This window comes from Aspergillus melleus (genome assembly GCF_016097325.1).
Source record: "Aspergillus melleus strain CBS 546.65 chromosome Unknown contig8, whole genome shotgun sequence".
NCBI lineage: Eukaryota > Fungi > Ascomycota > Eurotiomycetes > Eurotiales > Aspergillaceae > Aspergillus > Aspergillus melleus.
In genome coordinates this window covers 1,385,549-1,408,720 of record NW_025763377.1, presented here as the reverse complement: position 1 = coordinate 1,408,720, position 23,172 = coordinate 1,385,549, and the positions used below count along the sequence as shown (strand labels likewise).

The window sequence follows — 23,172 nt, the reverse complement described above, 5'->3', positions numbered from 1 at the left end:
GATGGCGCTGGGATTGCCAGAAAATAGAAATAAAATGCATATAATGCATATAATAATGCAGAGCAATGTCATGTCTTAGTCAGCGGGTCTTGGCGACGATGACGCCGATCGGGCGCTTCTCCAAATGGATTGATTGCCTGGTCTGCTCCACTGCTTCAACTCCGCACCTTCGACCAAACCGAGACTCTCCCCCTCTCTCCGGCTCATTGTTTGTTTTCCCATTCGCCTATATCATTTTCTTATCTGCATTTGGTTTGGTTCGTATCTTTGTTCAGCCGCAGTGAGCCGAACCGACAAACAACCTGTTCGGCGGCAACCCAACCCCTCGATGGATCAACACGACGACTTTGATAGCGTCTCATGGAGGCATGACGCTGGTAGTGATGCCTCCGGGTCCCGTCCCACCACCTCGGGGACTGATGCGGAAGAGCCGTCTGGCCTTCATCACGATGTCAATGGCAAGCGCAGGATGAGTTCGGCAGGCCACGAACCTCAGGCCGGTCCGCTCGCCGACGCCGTCGACCTGGCGGGCATCGGTGACGGGGTGCTAGAATGCCAGGTCGATTCGCCGTTGAAGGAAAACGATGGCACCAAGGATGCCTACATCTCTTATCTAGTTACTACACACGTGAGTTTACGTCGTCTTTCTGATATTTGACGATCGCAGCCTCGTCCTGGTGACGAGGGTATGCCGCTGCCTAGCTACTTCCCCTCCCATTTCTATGCTGACCGGGCGGAAACCAATTAACCTAGACCGATTTCAAATCCTTCCAGAAACCAGAGTTTACCGTGAGAAGACGCTTTACCGATTTCTTCTTCCTATACAAGACGCTGTACCGGGAATATCCCGCTTGCGCGGTCCCGCCGCTCCCGGACAAGCATAAGATGGAATACGTGCGGGGGGATCGGTTCGGCCCCGAATTCACCACCCGCCGGGCCTGGTCGCTACATCGGTTCCTGAAGCGGCTGACATTGCACCCGGTCCTCCGTCGGGCGCCTTTGCTGGCGGTATTCTTGGAGTCCCCCGATTGGAATGCGCACATGCGTCTACGGTCCTCCCGCAACTCGACCAGCACGTCCGACGGCAGCGGCGTGCCCGGCATCTTCGACAATTTCACGGACACGTTTGTCAATGCGTTTACGAAAGTGCACAAGCCGGACCGCCGGTTCATCGAGGTTCGGGAGAAGGCGGACAAGCTGGACGAGGATCTCAGCCACGTGGAGAAGATCGTGGCGCGGGTGGCTCGACGCGAGGCCGACCTGGAGGCGGACTACAATGAGCTTGCGACGCAGTTCCGCAAGCTGGTTCCGCTGGAACCGGACGTCGAGGTGCCCCTGCAGGTCTTCGCGGCGTCGGTGGAAGAGACGGCGCGCGGGCTGAAAACGCTGAAAGACCACACAGACCAGAACTACCTGGGTTCGCTGCGCGACATGGAAGCCTACATCCTTTCGGTCAAGGCGCTGCTCAAAACGCGCGAGCAGAAGCAGCTCGACTTCGAGGCGCTGGTGGAATACCGCAACAAAGCGGTGGCCGAGCGGGACTCGCTGGCCACGAACCCGTCGTCCTACTACGCGTCCAACCCGCTCACCTCGTCGCCCGCTTCCTTCATCCGGTCGAAGATGGAAGACATGCGCGGGGTCGACCACGAGCAGTCTCGCCGGGAGCGGGTGCGCAAGCTGGAACTCCGCATCGACGAGCTCACGCGCGAGGTCGAGTCGGCCAAGACTACGTCGGAGATGTTCGACGAGGAGGTGGTGCGCGAGGTGGCGGACTTTGAGCGAATAAAGGCGGTAGAGTTCCGGGACACGCTGGGGGCGTTGGCAGAGAAGCAGATTGAATTCTACCAGGGGGTGCTCAACACGTGGGAGCGGTTCGTGGCGGAGATGGACGGGGATTTCGAAGAGGGTCTGGCGTCTCAGGCACAGGAGGGTGCCGCCGTGGCCCGGTAGATGAGTAGATTGGGGGTGCATGGATATGACATGAAGCAGCAATTGTTAATTTCGGGGTACCGGGAAGGATGGGTTGTACTGCTTTAGCTTTATTGACTTATCTCACTATTCTATATCTTCTTTCCTTTCTTTTTCTGGAGTGCTTGATGAGTCTCATCCTGAGATCAGACCCTCTACTCCAACGCAAAGATTAAGATTAAGATCAACGCCTTTGTCCCTTTGCCCCATTATCCCATTAACCAAAGGTATTATTATCTACATCAGTCATAATCATCACCACTATCCATTAACCTAATCCGTTCTTACACTTAATACCCAACTCTACCGACCTGGGTAAGGTACACTAACCCTTCAATAGGTAGCTTTAACTTCTCCCCCAAAACAAACTCAGATACATGAGAGAAATTCCGCAATTAACTATATGAACGAAAGAAATAGAGAAAAGAAAGAGAAGATAATAAACTAAACACAATAAATACTATTGCGTCTGAGTCTGCATCTCCACACACTCGAAATCAATCGCCCCCGGCTCTCCCTGCGGATCCGAGATCGCCGGATCCAAAGCGCGAGTGGATTTCTGACGTGCGCGTTCCTATAAAACCGCAACAAACGTTAACTCCTGTTCCTTATTTCCGTCTAATAATGCTCTCCTAATCGTGAGGTGCGCGGGAATTGACTAGGATATTGGTGTTGACATACCTCCCGATAAACCTGGTTCGCTGTCTTCGCGGGCCTTCCGTCCTCGGCTGTTAATTGGAGGTAGATTTCGTGGTCGTAGTCTATCGTGGATTTAGGTTGGGTGTAGTGGTTATAGGATGAGGAGGAGGTGGTGGTGGAGGTTGCGAAGTTGGCGCTGACGAGGAGGTCTTGTTTTTGTGTGGTTGTTGTGGTTGAAGCCATTTTTGGATGTTGATTTGTATGTGGGTAGGTATGTAGGTAGGTGTTGTTGTAGGGTTGTAGGGTTGAGGTAGAGAAGTATGTGTGGATGAAAATGTAGGCAAAGCTAGCGTAGTTATATTTAGGAAATTTCCAAAGACAGAAGCAGATGCCTAAAGAGAGATCAAAAAAAATTGACTCCAAGAGGGTCTACCCCTTAATTCTATGACGATTTCATCTAGACCAGACACACACACACAGGGGGGCAAACATCGGATTATATGATTTTCTTGCCGGGTTCTCCGTGTTTATTTTCGTGCCTGGATTGTAACCGTCGATAAAAAGAAAAAAATGTATGAAATTTGCAACGCCACTTGTCTCATGGGCTGATGTGATACCCATTTAGTTTCTGCAGCTTGCAGAGAGTGGCAAATAGGGCCGGTACTTTCGGATTCTCTGGTGGACACTGTACATACGGTGTACCCCGGTGTAGGGAGAGGTAGTCACTAAGAGGGATAGGGATAGGGATAGGGCAGTAGGGCAGGAATATCATTCCGACTATCCGTACTTCGTATCTATATTCTATAGTACTACACCTCGTGCCCCTATCCTCAGATGTATAAAGGGATAGTTGATTTAATTGTCTGCCTGGATACGGAGGCACTCATTTTCCCAAACAGGTTAGTCTCTGCTGTCAGAGGGAATTGTCTCCCGTTTCAGTCGGTCTCTCTGTCCGACTCTATTCCTCTCTCTCCCCTCTCCCTCAAAGTCCCCTTGTCTATCTCAACCTCCATCCATCTTCTATCCTCCCCTCCCTCTTTCTTTTCCTCCTCCACCCCTCTTCATCATCGCCGTCTCGTCAAAATCCAATACCCTCCTGCGAGCCCGCCACCTTGCGGCAATTATCTCATTGGATCGGTGCCGGAGTTGCACGTTCGCCGCTGCACTCAGCCACCCCCTCTTGGCCTGCTACTTTTTCCCCTACCTCGTTGCATTTGCCTTTGCATGGCCCGTGGATGGCATGGCCCCCAGTGTGGTTACGGTTGACTTTTCCCCTATTCCCCTACCTACTTACCTATTACCTACCTGCCTGTCTAGTTACATATTTTACTAACTAGATCCGACTAGGTACTGGGCACTGGGCACCGGTCGGTAGGCCCCCTAGGGTTTGGGGGTGCAGCCCCCTGAAGTTCTGTAGATGTACGCACTCGGTATACCCGTGAAAATGCAAAAGAAAAGAAAAGCAGTTGCTGACGTGTAACCAAAACAACCCCGACGACCCCTTTTTTTCTGGGGTTGCACCGCCATGATCGCCTTGGTCGAGGGGAAAGGGGTGAGTGAGCGGTGCCGTATGTATGTACTCTGTAGGCACATCCGTGGTAGGTTTATTGGTTTGCATACACATGCAGGAAGGCTTAGATTGGGTTGATCTGGTAGGTACTTGTGCTGAGCGTGGTAGGTGTTTCCCTGGTGGGTTGGTTGGTTTGTAGATTGGTTCGCGTTTGCCCTGATATCAGGCTATAGGTCAGGGACCGACCACAACATACAACGTGGAGTTGGGTTAGATATTGGCGTGCGAAGACGAGGCGGAGGCTATGCTATGCAATCGGTTTGTCTATCGATCTGTCGTGTGATAACGACTGTTTCCGGTGGATGGATGGATCGGTTGTCAATGTCTTAGACGTTGCTCGTTCTTGCTCACTGCCACAAATGGGTGTTCATGGGCTCGGCCAAGGGCTTGGTTCAACTCTGCTTTTGTGAGCAGTTGGATGGCCGGTGGCGCTTTGTCGTCTTCACTTCACTTCGCTGAGGGTATGCCGAGGGCTGAGTCCGAGTGTTTGCGGTGTCTTGGATCTGTGCTGCACTAAACCAGATAGCCCTACGAAGCTGGCTATTGGCGACTTAGTGAACCTAAAGTGGTGCCATGTCAAAAGTGGTCGACATCTATCAATGACTGCGCAGGGGAGGTAGCACTGCCCTCTCTATTGCTAATTGCGAGCAACAATTGGGTTCGTGGCAAAATATTTTCTAGTAAGGTCTAAGCAGATTGACCACTATAGAACAAGGACTGGATATCAGAGCTCAGCAATGTCCAACGCATAATTGGCGCTATAATCATATCTATAAAAACTGCCAAGTTACTAAAAAACAACACCCTGGACATGATCCATCCCCTTCACCCGGATATCCTTGATCATAAACACCCACACCATCGTCAACGCCATGACCGCCGTCCCTGCAATCAACATATTCCGTTGACTGACCGCATACGCATGGTTGATGGCCTCGCGGGTCGCCGAACCCATCTCATAGCTGAGCTGCACGTCCAACGAGTTAGCAATCTCCTCCCACTTGTCCCGAGTCTCGGCGGGCAACGAATTCTGAAGCACCACGGGCAGGGTATTCGTCCAGATAGCCCCGGAGATACTGTTCCCAATCGCGCCGCCGATGTTCCCAAACAGGGCCAGGAAGGCCAGCATCGACGCGTAGTCGTTATGTGAAGAGGCCGCCATCACGGCGATCTGCTCGAGCAAGATAATGGTCCCGCCACCGAAGCCGATAAACACCTCACACATGCACATGTAGCCAATACTGTGGCCAGGGCTACGGAAGTAGATCATCAGCCCGACGGCGAGCATGTACAGCGGGATCGAGCACAGAAGCAACCACTTGAACCGACCCGTCACGCGCACCAGGTACCCAGCGCCGAACAGCCACAGCGGGGAGATGAAGTCGAAGATAGCGCTGATGTACCCGGCCTGGGTCATGGACGCGTCGTACACGACCTGCAGGTACGACGTGAAGTAGCTGTTCCAGCAGTAATACGCGATCTGGTAAGTCAAGTCGAGTAGACAGGCGCCGATGACGGTGCGCGAGCTGAGCAGGTTGTACGGGATGAAGGGCTTAGCGGCGACGAAGCGCTCGTAGATCACGAAGCCGATGATCACGACGCCGCCGATCACGATCATGCAGATGATCGAGGCGGATTGCCATTTGTTGGCTTGGGACTCGGCGAGCACGAATGCGAGCAGGAAGAGTGAGAAGCCGGCGATGAGTAGGAAGATGCCGACGACGTCGAACTCGATGAAGTAGTACCACGCGCTTTGGGTCCAGGTACGGCCGCTTCGAGCTTGCTCGAGCACGAGGTTCTTTTCGGCCTTGCGCTTGGCGAGCTCCCAGGTTACGATCAGGGGGACTGTCACGGCGGGTAGGATGATGACGACGCAACCGTATGCCCAGCGCCAGTTCACGGCGTTGAAACGCTCTGAGAGAGGGGAGCCCGCGAACGCGGTGATCACGTACGGGGACGAGGTGAAGGCGAAGGCGAGACCTCTGTTGCGCATGGACGAGGTATCCGATGTGAGGACATCGACGCAGAAAATCAGGCCGGTGAGTCCTACATTATAGAAAGCCTATCATCACCACCGTTTAGTATCCAACCATTCATTTCCCAGCCCCAAATTTAGACTTGAGACGGACAGCGAAAACTCACCTGCGCAGCACAATACGTCGCAATATCATGACACCCGGCCATCAGAATCAACCCGATAATCGAAATCAACAACATAACCACCACGCCGACGGTCCGATTCCACAAGTTCAGAATCTTAGCCACCGGCATCGTACACGCCGCGCCCATAATGTTCGTCACGATGCCGATGACCGTGAGCAGCGAGTGGCCCTCAAAGTCACTGGTGATGTAGGCCGATAGGTTGGCCGTGAGACTCGACTGCAGGGCTTGGACGAAGTACATCAACCACATGCTTTGTTTGGTTGGCGTCAGCATTTGCGCTTTCAGTAAAAGTACAAGGGTAAAGGGAAGGGTGAGTTGGCATACCAGATTCACACCGCGATCAGGGAATTTTTCGACCACGAGCTCGTCACGGCTTCGGCCACTCGTACACCATCTTGTTGCTCTTGCGCCTCTTGGGGCGGCTTCATGGGGATATCATCGGTCAGGTCAACGGCCGCAGGCGCGGTATTAATATCGGGGGATTTATCCGCCATGGTGACAGTTGGAGAACCGCAGATTTGCTTAAACCCACGATATTTCCCCTGTATAAAAACGAAGGTAAAGGCAAAGCTTGCGAACAAAAAAAAAAAAAAAGAAAGAAACTCAAGAAAAGAAACCAACAAAGCGAAAGACACCTAACTTATAACTCAGTCCATCCTACGCCCAAAGAGAATCCTCCAGCCAAGACCACCAGCATAAGCTTTCCGAAAAATCTGCGAGCTAGGTAGCCCACAAGCGGAACTTGACTTCCTGTTCATTGTCTGATCTGGAGTTGATTTACTCTATTTTATCCCGCTGTTGTTGGACCACACGGGCCGCCGTGCCACGCTAGATAACTTAGCTTTGAGGCTAATCGGGGGGTTGAGTTTTGACGACACACATCTGATAACTTGATGTCCGTTCGTGTGGGTTGACCGTATGGAGAATGTAGATGTCAGGCCGGAGGTTGAGGTACACGAACTCTTGGCTGGGACTTGAGAGAATCATTCGGCTATGTATATACTGTAGATTCCATGCTGCCACTTGTAGACATTCTACATACATAGTTACGTAAGAGAAGTACACACAATGGCATTCTAATCCTCCTAGACCAAATAAACAATCAACGCAAGAGAGCAAAGCCATCCAAGTTAAGGGTTCAATAAGAATAAAGAAAAGCAACCACAGCCCAACCCGCCACCCATAAGTTCATATCCACAACCTTCGAGCAAGTCCACCACGCAAGTTAGTCCCCGCCCGTGGAGTCCACAAAACCCGACAGATCCAATCATCCCACATGTTTTCCACCCGGAATCCCAGACTGGAAACACTCCGGTTGGGGGCCATGCTTTAGTGGCACAGATGTAGTAACTAACTAGCGGGTTTGTTTCGGCCGTTGCTTGATTAGTCGACTGCTCTGGGCTTTATGGATGGTTGATGTTTATTTTTAATGGAGATGGATGGATTGATTGACATCGCAATGGGGATTTGGAGTTGACTATCAGCGGAGTACGGAGTACGGAGAAGCTGGTTGTTGGGGATCTGGAATGGTTAATTGGCTGGTTGGTTTTGGTACTACTTTAGGGACTTGGGAGAGTCCGAATGATGAGAGAACTGTACTTTGAGTCCGGGTGATTGTGTACAGTAGGAGGGGGTTTTATCTGATTTGACTGATCGGGTCTAGCGTTGTCTTATCTGATTGCGATCTGATTATCCGTTATCGATCGAGTTTTTGACTTTCAACCTCCTTTGACATTCGATTTCATTTTATCCAATCTACTAGACGTTGTCTGTACTTACTTATTGCATATTACGTGAATTCGATAACAATAATCATTCTGTCCCTTCGAATAACCAAAAAGTCCAGTGATTAGTGCACACCATGCAACTAAAATTCCCCCAACAATTACCCCCCGGAAAAGCTCATCCGGGCATTCTTCACCAATATGTACGTCTGTCGTCCCCTCTCCCTTTACCAATCATGCAAAGAAAGAAAAGAAAAAAGAAAGAACAAAAAGACAATTCCTACCCACCGTACCTCTAACCCGCTTAGACCTCCAACCTCGTCGCCTTCGAATACACGCACGTCGACGCCCCCAAACCCCACACTCTCATCTTCATCGGCGGTCTCTCCGACGGCCTCAACACAGTCGACTACCTATCCGACATCGTCGCTGCTCTGCGCCACACCTCCTGGTCCGTGTTCAACATCGTGCTCTCGTCCTCATACACAGGATGGGGAATGGGCCGCGTGGGGAAAGATATCGACGAGGTTGCGAAATGCGTCGCGTATGTACGACAGTATAAGCGGGAGGTATACGGGTCCTCGCTCCAAGGGACAGGAGGCGAGAAAGTCGTGATAATGGGCCATTCGACGGGGAGTCAAGACGTGATGAGTTATCTGTGCGAGACGAACCCGCGGCCTCGGCATGCGGTTCTTGATCGTGGCGCGGAGTACGAGGTCGTGACGAGAGGCGCCGTGGATGGAGCGATTATGCAGGCGCCAGTTTCGGATCGAGAGGCTATCTTGTCGGTGGTGGAGTCTGGGACGGAGAGGGATAGTCCGGAGTCGATGAGGGTGTTGTTGAGGGATGCGGTGGGCGAGGCGGAGAGGAGGACTTACGATTATTATCGCGCTCACTGTTCCGGTGATGGGGAGTCTACGCTTGAGGAGGGTGGCGCGTCCGATGTCCTCGCCACAGATACGCTGGTTCCTTTGCAGGTGACTGCGCGCATCGGCTACGGCGCCTCCACGGCGGTCACTAGTCGACGGTTCTTGAGTCTCGCGAGTCCGCGCAGTCCGGAGCATCCCGCGGAAGATGATCTGTTTAGCTCGGATCTGAGTGATGAGCAGCTGAGGCGCACATTTGGGGTGCTCGGGACGCGAGGCCTGTTGGTGCCTGGGGGCAGGCTGCTAGTGCTATATTCTGGACGCGATCAGTCGGTCCCGGCGTACGTGGATAAAGAGGCGCTGATGGGTCGGTGGAAGGCGGCGGCCGGGGAGAACTGGGATTCAGGGAGTGTGGTGATCCCCGGAGCGTCGCATGCGTTGAGCGATGAGGATCAGGAGGAGCCGAGGAAGGTGTTGGTGGAGAGGGTAATGGGGTATTTGGATATTTTGGAGATGTCGACATGATTGAGTCCTGGGGATCTCTAAAGCCCAGGTCACTAAGATGATTTAACATGACAAAATGTATTATTAAACAAAATGTCTTCCATGGAGCTGGATACATTGAATGGCCATAGAGGGTGGCAGCGAACATTCGATCCGCACATATGGATCTACATATGTAGGAATTTGAGGTGCCAGGGGTAGGTTGCCAAAGATGAAAAGGTTGATGGAATTAATGATGCTAATCAACTATCTAGGGATCGCAGAAGAAGGCCCTTTCATGTTTATATTCACGTGGTGTTCATAGCTGGTTCCATGAAGTTCCGCATCTAGTCTTGCTGCATATGACGGCTTTGGATTGCTTTTGAAAGGTTTGTTGCTTGAAACTCAAAACTTTATACTGTCTAAAACGGCAAATATGAGAATGATAATATAGGGCTCCTTCTACTAGAAGTAGAGGCAAAATAAAAAACGAAAAAAAAGAGGTCGTACCCGGGATCGAACCGGGATTACCGGAATCAGAATCCGATGTGCTAACCATTACACTATACAACCTGAGTTGTTGGAGAACTGTACACAATATCGCTTTATAAAAGGTCATAAAAGGTGAATATAATCGAAATGGCATTATTCCACTAAATAGTCAAATAAAGTCAACAGCTATGGCCCGGATGAAGGAGACAGTCTGAGACTTCCGTGAAACGCAATTCCTGTGGTGGCCTGATCTGTTTGCTCTGTTTGCATCCGTGGCCTTATCCAACCCGCGCTTCTCGCCGGAGATCCGACGCTTCATTCCGCAAACTTCATTCCTCCTAGCCATTATGCGCCCCATCGCAAGGTCTACCCTGCGGCCTTATGTCTGCCCATCTTGCCGGTCTGGACGTCTGGCGAGCCGCCGAAGATTTGCGTCTACACCTCAACAGAACCCCGAAATTTATGATGTAGTCTGCGTTGGCGGTGGTCCCGCGGGCCTAGGACTGCTAGCAGCTCTCCGTAAGTCACTGCATTCTCAATTCATACAATTCATTTGGTTAAGACTGACTGTCTATTGAAGGAGCCTCTCCCGCTACCTCAAAGCTCAAAGTTGCCCTCGTCGAAACTCAGGACCTCGAAAAAGCTCGCTCGTGGAACCTCGAATCGCATCAGTTCTCTAACCGAGTCAGCAGTCTGACGCCTTCGTCCGTGTCGTTTCTGGAAAAAATTGGAGCATGGGACTTTCTCGACACTCAGCGCGCCCAGAAGTACCAGGAGATGCAGGTGTGGGACGGCGAAACAGGATCCCGCATATCGTTTGACTGGTCGATGGAATCCTCTCCGTTCGAAGACCTCCGTACCATCGCGACAATGACGGAGAACGCCAACCTTGTCCGCGCGCTTCTATCGAGAATCGCCGCTTCTGGAGACGAAAACCTCTCCATCTTCTCCAAGTCGACCGTCTCGTCCATCGAAAATGGCACCGATTCGCCCGACGGACCGGATCTTTCGGCGTGGCCGGTCCTTTCCATCTCCCCGACCGACGGGGCATCGACACAAGGACCGTCGCGGATTGCCGCGAGACTACTGGTGGGCGCAGACGGTATCAACAGCCCCGTGCGCAAGTTTGCCGATATCTCAACCGAGGGCTGGGACTACAATCGAAACGGCGTGGTCGCGACCCTCGCCCTATCAGAGCCAGAGATCCCTACGTTCCCCATCGGCACGAGAACCGCCCACCAGCGTTTTCTACCATCGCTGGGCGGCCCTATCGCCCTTCTCCCGCTGCCCAACAATCATGCGACCCTGGTGTGGTCGACCACCGCCGAGAACGCCGCCTACCTCAAATCTCTCTCCCCCAAAGCTTTCATCGCTATGGTCAACGCTGCTTTCCGTCTCGGCATGCCGGATCTCAAGTACATGATGAGCATGCAACGTCCGGCGACGTCTGTGTCGGAGGAGTATGAAGATCAACACGAGACCGAATTGACCTGGCGCCTACAACATACTCCCCAGCCCTCGCAAATCCCGCCCATGGTGACCGGTGTCCAGGAAGGCACCGTGGCCTCTTTCCCTCTCCGATTCCGCCACGCCTCAACGTACATCTCGCCCCGTGTGGCTCTAGTGGGTGATGCTGCTCACGTCATCCACCCTCTGGCCGGACAGGGTCTCAACCTCGGACTGGGCGACGTGGCGTCTCTCTCCAATACCATTGACTATGCCGTGAACCACGGAATGGACGTCGGAGACATTCTCACTCTCGAACGGTACACCGCTGAGCGGTGGGCCACCAATGCCAAGATCGGCGGCGCCTGCGATGTGCTGCACAAGCTTTACAATGTTCCCGGCCAGGGACCTGTTGCTTGGGGTCGCAGTCTAGGCTTGGATATCATCGACCGCGTACCCTTCCTTAAGGGGCTTTTGATGAAGAACGCCGAGGGTTGATCTGATGAACGGGCTTTTGGTCCCTATATCTCATGTTCAACTGTTTTATTGTATCCTTAGTAGCTAGGTATGATACTTTAGTTCGCAATAATTGTACAATACGCTATCAGTCAATACAGACTTATCAGATGTATTGGCGTACTTTGCCTGTCTACTAGTATGCGAGATATTAGGTGAAAGCCCGAAACAGCTGTGTAGCATCAACAGAGAAAAGATGTATTGAGAAGGATCGAGACCAACTCCTGACTCTACACAGAGTATTCAGGTACAATAGGTACTGTACATGTGGCTACCATACCTACCTACTTCCTACCACCCCGTCCTCCGCCAGTTCTGTGCGTGCATATCACGCCCCCGTGCTTAGCCAGAGCGGTAGGTACACACGTCACACAGTACTCCGTAATATATCTCACTAGGTAGCTACCTAGTAGTTGATCATGAGACTTCAACGGGCTCAGCCCTAGACTTCACGGCTCATCCATCCCCGAACTCCGAAGGATGTCTCTAGCGGAGGCTTAGCGTAGTAGATCTAAGCTAACTAAGAATAATCCTTCATTAACACGATATTGGGGGTTTCGGTATTCGCCTATTTTCTCTCTAATAAGCTTTCTTTTCTTTTCTTTTTGTTTGCTTGGTCTTTTGATATTCCCGCTGGGTATATACTTACGCGTTTTTGATGCGGTGTCAACGGCTGGTTGAGTGGGGATTGATTTCCAATGCAATTTAACTCAATGCAACGTTTGTATGGAGTATCGAGTATGACTCAAGCTCGTAGTAGATAAGGCTAGTCCTTGATTAATGAATATGATGAGGGGCATTCTGGTATCCTACTACCTGTGCACTACGTAGTGACTAGGTTATAATTTGTATCTAACTCGGACGTGTTCGTTCATGGCTCGGATACCTTACGATCGCAGGGTTTGTGTTTCTGGCAGTAGTTACGGTGTGGTTAGAAAGAAGGGGTTCAGAAAAGCTGGTTAGTTGTGGAGTTGTCCTTTCAGGATCCCTTTTTGCGCCCCCACCCTACACTATCAGTTCATCCAGCTGCGCCTTGGAAGCGGATATTGGGGGCAGAGAATGACAACTCTACGCCCTATAGTCTATACCCGTCAAGATACAGGATCAACTGGGCTGGCCCATCGAGCAGGAAAAAAGTTCGTTACTATCTACCCGAAGGGTGTTAACAACATGTAGTAGACCCCAGAAAAGTACAGAGACGCTACTTCGTGTCCGGGCTTCCCCCAGCCTTATTCAGAATAGTACCTAGGAGGAGAAGCATAACAGGATTTGTAGGTTGGCGATTGACAGGAATTCGCCTTTGGGCTCTATTTCAAGTTAGGCTGTTTCAAGATAGTGTCGCACTAATAAATGGCCCGGGTGTGCCGTAGTACTAACCGTTACAGCTTCGGATAGACTCCGATGTTAGATCGAATCCTGTGAATATCTTCATAAAATCCTCCTCAGCCTTGCGCGCCGAACTCCGTAGTTTGTACCCCATTGCGTGGAGTTTCGGCCCCAATCACTACGGTGGACGGAGCAGGATTCATGAAGAATCCGCCACTGAATGATTAAGGAATGCCAATTAGTTTTAATTAAGTTGAGGGAAATCCTTGGTATAGCGCCAAGACTAACCGCATCTGGTATATGTAGATCACTTTGAATAGCTTCACTTAGATATGAATGCCTAAATTAGCTCGTTTAGCTCGTGTAGCTCAGTTAGAGTAGTGAAGAAGCCTCGCCTGTAGGGCAGGGGCTAACCGGGTTTAGTATATGCAGGCTGCAGACTCAAGATTAGGGAGACGTTGTCCATCCGTTCCAACAATTGATCAGGAGATAGTATTGGTTGTGTTGATGATGGTGGGGGCAGCACACATGGCAAGGTATGGAGTATTGCAGTCACTAACTATCGCAGCTGAGCCTCAACCTAGACAAAACTTGGTGAGGCGAAGCGAGGCGAGACATGTCCTCACATCAAGAACCCTGTGTCAGTGGAATATAAATACCACGACGAGCACCCAGGAGAGAGAGAGAGAGAGAGTATCATCAACATACAAATCAATCATACAATCCTCCCCACCAGAACACTCTCACACCACAAAACCACACCAAACCCAAACCAAAGCCTAAACACAAAACCAACTCCTCACCATGAAGCTCCAGTACATCATCCCCGCCCTTTCCCTGGTCACTTTCGCCGCCGCCGGCGACTACAAAGCGAGCTGCGACGTCCTCGATCTCAGCAACAACCAATACCTGAACGCCCAATGTGGTGGTCCCAACGGCAAGCTGCGCACCATCCTCGACCTTAACAAGTGCATTGGTGTGAACCCCGACGGTACTATGTTGCCTTTGGCCGAGTAAGTTGCTTTCTCCCTCCCCCTATGATCTAGGTCAAAGTTGCACTATTCACCGAAAGACTAACCAATAATCGCAACCCACAACAGTGGCAAATACGCCAAGCGCTGCCAGCTCTGCGGTCTGTCCGACAGCAGTGTCATGACCTGTAACTGTCTGGACGGGGGCGACAAGACCCAAGTAGTCAGCATTGATCTGAGTAAGTCAATTTCAGTTATCAATTACGCCGTGCTAGGGGACATTTGCTAATGATACTTCTGCTCTACTAGATGACCTTGTCTCCAACGTCGACGGATACCTTCACTGCGACCTGAGCGGTGAGGATGGCGAGTGCATCAAGCAGTGGAGTGATGATATCGAGTGTCCTTAGATTTTGGTTGACTCTATGGGGGTTCGTTGGTGAAGATGCATACGCACAGGTGGATTAGACGGGCTATGGAGTTCTAGGATATCTTCACAAGTACATATACATAAATACATGCTTTTATTGTTATTAGCGATGGTGCGAGTTTGAGTCGAGCGTACGGATAGAAATATACTCAACGAATTCTATAACGTAACATTTCTTCGCTATTGGCGTCTGTTGAGCAGTTCCAGGTTATGGACTGGACGTGGATTCTTTGAAACATAGTGTGATGGCTGTTGTTAGCATTGCTAAGCTATCGAATTAAAACGCAAGATAACTCAAGACTTAGTTTGATGATCTGGCCAGGCAATAAATATATGCATTGGTGGCGATGGCAAAGATCAATCAACTGCTCTTTTGTGCGAGAAGCAAACGACATATTGCCGTGTTCCTGACTCGTCTGAATGAATTCAGGGAAAGGAAGTGGTGTCATCGACAGGCTTGGTCCCAAACAAATAATTGTACGTTGAAGTTTAATTTGGTGGCTCACCTCGCCATTCATCCTCTCTCTGGATACAAATAGTTGGTCCAAAGGAACACCAATTTATCCCATCCCAACAGCAGTGGTTGCAACGCCAAAGCCCCTCCATATTGCCCTATCTGGCGTGATTAAGATACTCTTTGAGTAGATATTATCGGCGGACGAAAGTATCACGGATCGCCTTGACCCCGTCAACCGTGCCCTTAGAAGGATCATCAAGTAATTCACAAAGTCTAGGTTTTCTGAGCTCGCCCAAGAATAAGCCCTCCTGGGCTATCTATCGTTCAGGCAATGCTCAAGCCGAGGAGTGTAGACCGACGGGCCAGTTTTCTCGATGTGTAGTCGGAAAGAGAAACAAATACTCGTTGAAACGCTTCCTGTCCATGGTGGTTCTGGTAGGCGTTGAGTTCGCATCGAAACTGAATCAAATCTCGGCCTTCCCTTGTATAGTCGGGGTCGCCGTTATCGTGGAACTAAGTTGGTCTTGTTTAACAGAAGCCGAACTGGGCCTTGCTCAACCACTAGCTTCAGCACAAGGTACAAGTAGTGAGAAAGAAGTGAAAAGAGAAGAAGAAGGAGGTGTGGGGTGACACTAGGTATCAGGTGACGGTCAGTCTGATCAAGGTCAAGCAATGCACAGAACAAAGAAAAAATATAGTCAGTTGCACAACTGCTGCCTAACAACACAAGTCTCGCCCAATGATGTTAGCTTCCTCAGATCAGAAAACGCATTGAGCCGCCATAGATGATCTTGAAAAGATGCAGCAGAGATCGGCGACATCCTGAAAGGCTCCTAACCCTGAAGGTACACATAGCTGCATCTATGTGGTAAAAGGATACTTTACATGTATGCACACCAGAGGCAGACCTAGATAACTGGGTACTGACCCGACGATCCAAATGATCGTTTTCGGCGAATGGAGATGGCCTCCGACATTGTGGAAAGTTAAGAATCTTCTCAAGCATCGCATAAATAGAGAGGTAAGCAAATGGCTGATTTCTTGGCAGATTGTAATCGCTCCTCAGGGAACCAGATTTTTATTTTTTGCTGTAATGATGCTCTGAAGAAGTGGTCAAATTTCAACATGACAATATGCTAAAGAGAGATACGACAGGGGACATAGATGATGCCTGGCCATGAATCATGTGACCATGTCTACCCTCAACCCACCACGTGAGCACATTGAACCTCAAGAAACACAACCAGGTGGCACTGGCAGGCAGAAGGCTCTGTCATCCGTGGACACTCGATGGAAAAAATACCGACCAGGCTACAGCCCCCCCCACTCTTGTCTCATTGGTGACGGACGAACGAGGCGCGGATCTAAGGTGAGGGGTGGCACATGGTGTGATGGGCTACGGGATAGACTATCTCTGAGAGGCTAGACTGGCAGATAATCTCCGCTCGTGGCAGAGCATTATTTAGACGCCCGCATCGGTTGGGGGATGTTCTGGCGGGGGGGAGGCTTGGGAAGGGTTTGTGGAAGGGTGGAATTTGGACGCATGGGATGTGATTTGCTGCGGACGGCGGCTGGTGGCAGATGTTTGCATACGCCATACACCGTACACTGTGTAGGTGGGAGTAGGGGATGCTGCTATTATCTGTTACGGGTTTAGTGGGTGGCTCGGATCCGGGTTTAAATTAGGTGGTATATTAAGTGGCGGGTTGGTCTTGGAAAGGACATGAGGTTGGGTTTGTTTCTTTCTGTAGAGACAGAGGGATAAGTCAGGGTGATGTCGGTTCTGAGGTAGAGAGCACCTGCACGTCTTCACCTACGGAATACATTTATCAACTACTGTCGCGTATCGAGACTTAAGCTGGAGTTATCCGACATCACCACATTCTAACAAGCGGGGCTCAGCGAAACCCTCGATTGGCTCATCCCGGGCAAGCCACGTGGATTGTCGGTAGCGCGATACTTGATAATACACCGTAAGTAGTACATAAGTGATTTACTTACTGTATACGGAGTAGAAGCTGGATTGTTCCTGAGACTCGAGGAGACGCCCCGTTAGAGTTGACTCGTGACCGATGCCAAGTCCAAAAATCACGCATTCCATTCTTCCTGGACATTCTGAGATACATCCATCCAACATCGTCCATCGTCGGTTTCACGGACGAGGCTAAGCCATCGCCAACGGGCTGGCAACGAATCAGACTCCCTGCATTCCACCTGATCCATGCTCCGATGCAACCCTGGCCACGATATTGAATCCTTTCTTTCTTCCCTTCTCGGCCCCTCTTCCCAGCCTGTCTTATCTGCATGTCATCCTCGCTGCCTTCCTTTGTTCCTTTCTTTTGCCTGTCTGATGTGTCTCATCTGACTGATCCTTGTGAGAAGGCTTCTACGTAGCTTGATGAGGTGGAAGGCTAGATATGTAGGTCGGATGTAAGGGTGCCTTTCAACCTCCATCTCGATAGACGCGATCGAGTTCGGCGTCTTTCGGCCTCATGCCGAAACCCAAGGTGTTCCCGTTCAGGAATGACAATGCGACATTTCAGATTCTCGCGGGGAGAAGACTGACGTAGTTATGTGCGGTGTCTGACAGCGTAAGACAGGCGGGTAACGGAGTACAAGGCCGCCCGCCATTCAGGGCTTCTCGAGGGGACTGACATCCATGGGTTTGGTTACAGGCTGAGAGGCTGAGAGGCTGAGAGGAAGAGAAAAGCAAAGAAAGGACGAGAAAAGAGAGGGGAGAATTCCAGCGAAAAGCATAAACCGAACTCCCCTCATTTTATCCGCCCGTTCGTCTCGCTCGGACCCGCGCGCTCCGTCATACTAGTTGGATCTAGTCACTTTTTCCCCATCTTCCTGACTTCCTGACTTCCTCGTTCTCCTCGTCCTTCTCCCACTTTCTCCTCCTCCACCTTTTCTTCTTCTTTCCTTCTCCCGCCTTCCCCCATTGCCTCTCGGTCAATTCATCCCCATTCTTCTGCTGCTTCCTTTCTAACCCCTCGACTTTTATTTCTTACCTTCTATTCTCTATATACCTCCTGGTTCACCGGCCTCTCGGTTCCCTCGGCCTTTCAATTCCCCTGCTTTCCCGGGCGTCCCCACATCTCGAATCCGCCCCATTCCTCGCCTTCTCCCACCCACACGCACTCCGAGCGCTGCCTTTCCACGCTCTCCTCTTCGGATCCGCGGGCCCTTCGAAACCTTATGCCTATTCCTGGCTTACTCCTGTCGGTCCCTTGTCGCCTTCGATAGTCGTTTCGTACCTTTCGCTCAATTATTACGAATTCACCCTTCCGTTTCCCTCAATCGTTCGCCTCGTCCTCTTCGTCCGCCCTTCTGGCCTTCTACTGCTTTTCTCGGGTCGCCGTCGCAATCTTTGTTCGCCCCCGTTTGCGCCTCAATTTCAAACCACCCAGTTTTGCCGCCGTCAGCCGGCGTGGTGTCGGCTTCTGTTCCCGCCAGAGTCACCAGATGAAGTTGCACGCCTCGATTCATAGCATTAGGTGACAATCATGGGGTCGTTTTTGAGGAGCTTACGACGAGACGTGGTATGCCTACCTTGCCGTTATTCTTTTTTTTTTTTTTCGTCCGTCCCTCGTGCCTCGCCCTGGCCTCGTCCTTTTTTTTCGAGAGGCCGAAAATAAGGCGCCAGTCACACCCTACATTTCAAATTGTCCTGGTGACGACAGATGGCTAATTCCGAAACGGTCCAGGGCTCTCCTGCGCCTTCGGTCGGAGCGACTCCCACGAAGAAAGAACCGCCGGTCATTCCGTTGACCCCGTTAGAGAAGATGCTGCAGGATATGGGCCCGATCCGCGAGGATGGCAGTGATAAGTTTTTCGGAATGGAAAATGTGAGTTCTTCTGGGCATTATCGTGAGGGTTCGGGTCTTTGGTCTTTTCGAGTGGGTGTGCTGACGTTTCCCTCCTTTAGTATGGTAATACTTGGTAAGCCGACCAGGATTCAGCGTTGTACAACGTGCATTGGAGGGTGGGGGACCATAATACTGATTGTCCTTTCCACAGCTACTGCAATTCCATCCTACAATGTCTTTATTACTCGATACCCTTTCGGGAAGCCGTCATTAATTATCCCACGCGAACGCCTATCGAAAGCCTGGAGGCCGCTTTGGCCAAGAACCTCCGTTATCAGAACCTCGCCGCGAATCTGGAAGCCGAGGCCCAAGCCGAGAAACAGAAAGCCGCTAATCAACAGCGACCGGGGCTGCCCCCGAATCCACCGCAGAAACCAGAGGACAAGGACTCGCCCGAGTACAAAAAGAAGATGGCACTGCAGACGATGCCGTTGTTAGAAACGAAGAACAACGCGACGAGCTATGGAATGTCGGAGTCGCTATTTACCTCGCTCAAGGATATATTCGAGTCCCTCGTGGTCAGTCAGTCGCGGATCGGTATAATTCGACCACAACAATTTCTGGATGTTCTGCGACGGGAGCACGAGATGTTCCGGACGGCAATGCACCAGGACGCCCATGAGTTCCTCAACCTCTTACTGAATGAAGTGGTTGCCAACGTGGAGGAGGAGGCTTTGAAACAGCCGGTAATGAAAGGCCTCCCGCCGCCGGAGAGTACTGAATCGGGCGAGTTGTCGTCGAGTTCTGGGTCGAAAACGCCCAACACGACGCGCTGGGTGCATGAACTGTTTGAAGGCACCCTGACATCGGAAACGCAGTGCCTCACCTGCGAGAAAGTATCCCAGCGTGATGAGGTCTTTTTGGACCTTTCGGTGGATTTGGAGCAGCATTCGTCGGTCACGTCCTGTCTGAGAAAGTTCTCCGCGGAGGAGATGCTCTGCGAACGAAACAAGTTCCATTGCGATAATTGTGGAGGATTGCAAGAGGCCGAGAAACGGATGAAGATCAAGCGCTTGCCCCGGATCTTGGCTCTGCACCTGAAGCGGTTTAAATACACGGAGGACTTGCAACGTCTTCAAAAACTGTTCCATCGCGTGGTTTACCCGTACCACCTCCGCCTTTTCAACACAACCGACGACGCGGAAGACCCCGATCGGCTGTATGAGCTCTACGCGGTGGTGGTGCACATTGGTGGCGGACCCTATCACGGACACTACGTTGCCATCATCAAAACGCAGGATCGCGGTTGGTTGCTGTTTGACGACGAGATGGTGGAACCCGTCGACAAAAACTACGTCCGGAATTTCTTTGGCGACAAGCCCGGGCTGGCCTGCGCCTATGTTCTGTTTTACCAGGAGACGACGCTAGAGGCTGTCATGCGCGAGCAGGAGCAGGAAAACATGGACGCCGCAGCAGCTGCCGCAGAGCTGAGCGAGCTGAACCTGAAGCAGAATGGCAGCGCCCAGCCGCTGGCCCACGTCCATAGTGCTTCCCAGATCCCGTCGACCGACGACCCCAATCGATTCAACGGCCTCGCCCGGGCCCCAACCGCGCCTCAGTTGTCTACTCACCCCGAGTTTGCCGATGCAGAGAGCGCCACTCCGTTAAGCTCACCCATCGCGAACGCACCCCCGGTGCCTCCTATCCCGGATATGCCGGTCAAGCAGCCTTTGAGCCCTAAGAAGAGTGACTTGGCATCCAAAAAGGAGCGGGCCAAGGAAGAAAAAGAGCGGAAGGCTGCCGAGAAAGAAAAGGAGAAGCAGCGTCGCAAGGAACAGGAGACCCGGATGAGGGAGAATCAGCGCCGTGAAGACGCCGAATTGAAGGCCGCCCTCGAAGCCAGCCGAACATCCAAGGCAGACGAGGATAAGCGCAACGGTCCTGAGTCTAGCAAGGACGGCGACTCGAAGAAATTGGGTAGCCTGGGTCGTCTGAAGCGGGGCAGCAAGAGCATCAGTCATCGGCTAGGCAAAGACAAGGAGAGCCGGGCCTCTTCGTCGAGCTTCCCACCCACTCCGGTCGTTCCAGAACATCCGGCCTCCGCGCGGAATTCGGAGCAGCTGCCGCAGCCGAGTACGCCGACCCTACCGGCGAAGCCTGAACGAACTCAAACATCCCCCAATCACAACCACCGTGCACTTCCCGACGAAGAACGTGATACCTTAAAGGACGTCAAGCACGATAAGAACAGCCATGGGAAATGGAGAAGCTTCAGCCTTAGAAAGAAGTCGTTCAGCATTCTTTCTTAACGTTTGCAGATCTCATTTCTGGATTTCAAGGTTTCATCCCTGCACATATACTACTACTGGTTTGCTTCGCAGTAAATATTTCCTTCGATGTATTATCATTTTCTCTTCGGCACCGGTTCCAACATTGTGCATCGATACCTTGTCACTTGCACGCACGTCATCATTGAAGACTACATCGGATATGGGACCGGGTACTGTCTTACTATGCTTCAGTAGCATTCTTCTCATTCCTGCATATGTTTTTCCTTTGCATTTATCTGCATCATGTATCTTAGCCATCACTTTTCTTCTGATCGATTGATTCATTGTGATTGTGATACCCATGCCTGGGTCACATTGCTGGGCAAGTGAGGCGTTGGGCGATAACTTATCAATTATATGGGACTCGAAATCCCGAGGTCTCCAAGGACTCATCATTCTACTTGTTCTTGTATGGAACGGCGTGTCTTCTGTCTTCTTTTCTCTGTCCTTTATGAAATATTACCAAAAGCAGAGCAGCTCCATACTACTGCCAGAAGCCGTCTGTCGCTCTTGGTCTGGAGTATTACCTATTTATTCATCATGCATATTGTTTCTCTCATATCCATTCCAATCTCGTTCTATTTTCCGGGAGCATTTCGGAGATCCCATCTGTTTGAATAAAGGTTTATCGTGGTGTGTGCAGTACTTAGAACATCGACAAGAAGTATCTTAGATGGATGAATGCTATAAACAATAACTCAGAACGCACGTCTCTCGTTATGTGATAATCAGACCAAATAAACTCCGGGTCTTTCGAGGGATAACCGTCCACTTTTGGGACACGAGACATGGGACACGTAGACATAGACTTGTACATGAGATAGAGACCACAACAGACAAACATGCACAATTGGATGTAATATGATGGATGGGCAGAACCCCACTAGTAATCCGACGCATGTTTCTGCATGCTCTCTTGCACCATTCCATCCATCGCATTCCTTGATCTGTCGTGTCCGTCCGTTCCGTTCCGTTCCAACATCATCCCATTCCCTTTGTATTTCCCTTTCTCAAACCAACATCGACCGACCCATGCTGATTTCGTTCGGGGGTATCGTGTCGAGCGAGTCCGGGTCATATCATAATTCGACGAGAAAGCAGACGGGATGAATCAAGACTGAGATCGAGAGATGGGGATTGCGTGTCGAGTAGGTAGGCAGGTGAGGTAGATGGTATTATGTCCGTCGTATCGTGGTCGGTGCTGTTGTGTCTGTTATGTCTCCCCCTTTCCGTGTCGTGTCCCGTCTTGTCTATCTTCCTTTCTGGTTATTTTCTTCTTTTTCTTTCCCTCGCTAAGCCAACGCCAATAAACCAAACCAAACCAATCAATCAATCATCCATACCCCAAAAACCTGAACCAAACCAAGCCGGTTATCGAACTCGATCGGAAAGCAATAGAATCGAACAAACGAAGACGAAACGTAAAGAAATCGCGAAGTTTGTATTTGATTATGTATTCATAGACCGTAGATAGTTATATCACCCGAGAATCAATTCGTAGACGATTATGATCGTGTTGATTACGATTAGGGGTACTGTTTGTTGTAGGCATCGCGGTTACGTTAGCTGTCAGATCTCGTCACATGGCATAACATAACTTGACATGGCCAGCACAGCCAGCATATAATAGGAGAGGATAGGATGGAAGAAAAGGGGAGAGAACATACTCCGCATAACAGTCCTCACACTCGCGATCAAATTGACTGATTTCGCTTTCACGCTGGTGCTGTCGTATGTTGCGCCAAAGGCCGGGTCAGCTTGCGGGCGACCGAATCCGACTAGATTTGGAGAGAGGGGTCAGCTTTCCCATTGATATTCTGGGTTTTGATAATGTATTGTCTGTTGGGACTGGAACAGAATAGAGCAGAAGAGAAGCCAACGGGCAGGGAGGGAGAGATCGAGGGAATGTAACGTACTCCTTGCGAGGAAGCGGTCTTCGGAGAGGACTGCGATGGCGTTGACCATTAGGCAGAGGACGT

The 23,172-nt window shown here is 51.0% G+C and overlaps 9 protein-coding genes and 1 non-coding gene across 10 annotated transcripts; 5 read left to right on the top strand and 5 right to left on the bottom strand.

Annotated features, from left to right (window-relative positions):
* Positions 1 to 328: 328 nt before the first annotated feature.
* On the top strand, positions 329 to 1,950 carry SNX4 (sorting nexin-4; the record flags this gene model as incomplete). The annotated part of the gene is made up of 2 exons (XM_046094278.1): positions 329 to 628; positions 754 to 1,950. 2 exons carry the CDS (start codon positions 329 to 331, stop codon positions 1,948 to 1,950), a joined length of 1,497 nt encoding a protein of 498 aa, XP_045950257.1.
* A 478-nt stretch (positions 1,951 to 2,428) lies between these two features.
* On the bottom strand, positions 2,429 to 2,850 carry LDX57_012529 (uncharacterized protein; the record flags this gene model as incomplete). The annotated part of the gene is made up of 2 exons (XM_046094277.1): positions 2,429 to 2,542; positions 2,650 to 2,850. 2 exons carry the CDS (start codon positions 2,848 to 2,850, stop codon positions 2,429 to 2,431), a joined length of 315 nt encoding a protein of 104 aa, XP_045950256.1.
* Positions 2,851 to 4,967: 2,117 nt separating this feature from the next.
* Positions 4,968 to 6,170, bottom strand: LDX57_012528 (uncharacterized protein; the record flags this gene model as incomplete). The annotated part of the gene is made up of 1 exon (XM_046094276.1): positions 4,968 to 6,170. One exon carries the CDS (start codon positions 6,168 to 6,170, stop codon positions 4,968 to 4,970), a length of 1,203 nt encoding a protein of 400 aa, XP_045950255.1.
* A 119-nt stretch (positions 6,171 to 6,289) lies between these two features.
* On the bottom strand, positions 6,290 to 6,613 carry LDX57_012527 (uncharacterized protein; the record flags this gene model as incomplete). The annotated part of the gene is made up of 1 exon (XM_046094275.1): positions 6,290 to 6,613. One exon carries the CDS (start codon positions 6,611 to 6,613, stop codon positions 6,290 to 6,292), a length of 324 nt encoding a protein of 107 aa, XP_045950254.1.
* Positions 6,614 to 6,669: 56 nt separating this feature from the next.
* Positions 6,670 to 6,834, bottom strand: LDX57_012526 (uncharacterized protein; the record flags this gene model as incomplete). The annotated part of the gene is made up of 1 exon (XM_046094274.1): positions 6,670 to 6,834. The coding sequence occupies one exon, from the start codon at positions 6,832 to 6,834 to the stop codon at positions 6,670 to 6,672; it is 165 nt and encodes a 54-aa protein (XP_045950253.1).
* A 1,367-nt stretch (positions 6,835 to 8,201) lies between these two features.
* Positions 8,202 to 9,455, top strand: LDX57_012525 (uncharacterized protein; the record flags this gene model as incomplete). Its single annotated transcript, XM_046094273.1, has 2 exons — positions 8,202 to 8,267; positions 8,373 to 9,455. 2 exons carry the CDS (start codon positions 8,202 to 8,204, stop codon positions 9,453 to 9,455), a joined length of 1,149 nt encoding a protein of 382 aa, XP_045950252.1.
* A 459-nt stretch (positions 9,456 to 9,914) lies between these two features.
* LDX57_012524 lies at positions 9,915 to 9,986 on the bottom strand. Its single transcript has one exon. It is a non-coding gene; the product is annotated as a tRNA-Gln (tRNA).
* A 266-nt stretch (positions 9,987 to 10,252) lies between these two features.
* On the top strand, positions 10,253 to 11,849 carry COQ6 (putative ubiquinone biosynthesis monooxgenase (Coq6); the record flags this gene model as incomplete). The annotated part of the gene is made up of 2 exons (XM_046094272.1): positions 10,253 to 10,424; positions 10,486 to 11,849. 2 exons carry the CDS (start codon positions 10,253 to 10,255, stop codon positions 11,847 to 11,849), a joined length of 1,536 nt encoding a protein of 511 aa, XP_045950251.1.
* Positions 11,850 to 13,997: 2,148 nt separating this feature from the next.
* Positions 13,998 to 14,574, top strand: LDX57_012522 (CVNH domain-containing protein; the record flags this gene model as incomplete). Its single annotated transcript, XM_046094271.1, has 3 exons — positions 13,998 to 14,206; positions 14,294 to 14,403; positions 14,474 to 14,574. 3 exons carry the CDS (start codon positions 13,998 to 14,000, stop codon positions 14,572 to 14,574), a joined length of 420 nt encoding a protein of 139 aa, XP_045950250.1.
* Positions 14,575 to 18,560: 3,986 nt separating this feature from the next.
* On the top strand, positions 18,561 to 21,172 carry creB (ubiquitin C-terminal hydrolase CreB; the record flags this gene model as incomplete). Its single annotated transcript, XM_046094270.1, has 4 exons — positions 18,561 to 18,596; positions 18,762 to 18,902; positions 18,983 to 18,996; positions 19,075 to 21,172. 4 exons carry the CDS (start codon positions 18,561 to 18,563, stop codon positions 21,170 to 21,172), a joined length of 2,289 nt encoding a protein of 762 aa, XP_045950249.1.
* Between the last annotated feature and the right edge of the window lie 2,000 nt (positions 21,173 to 23,172).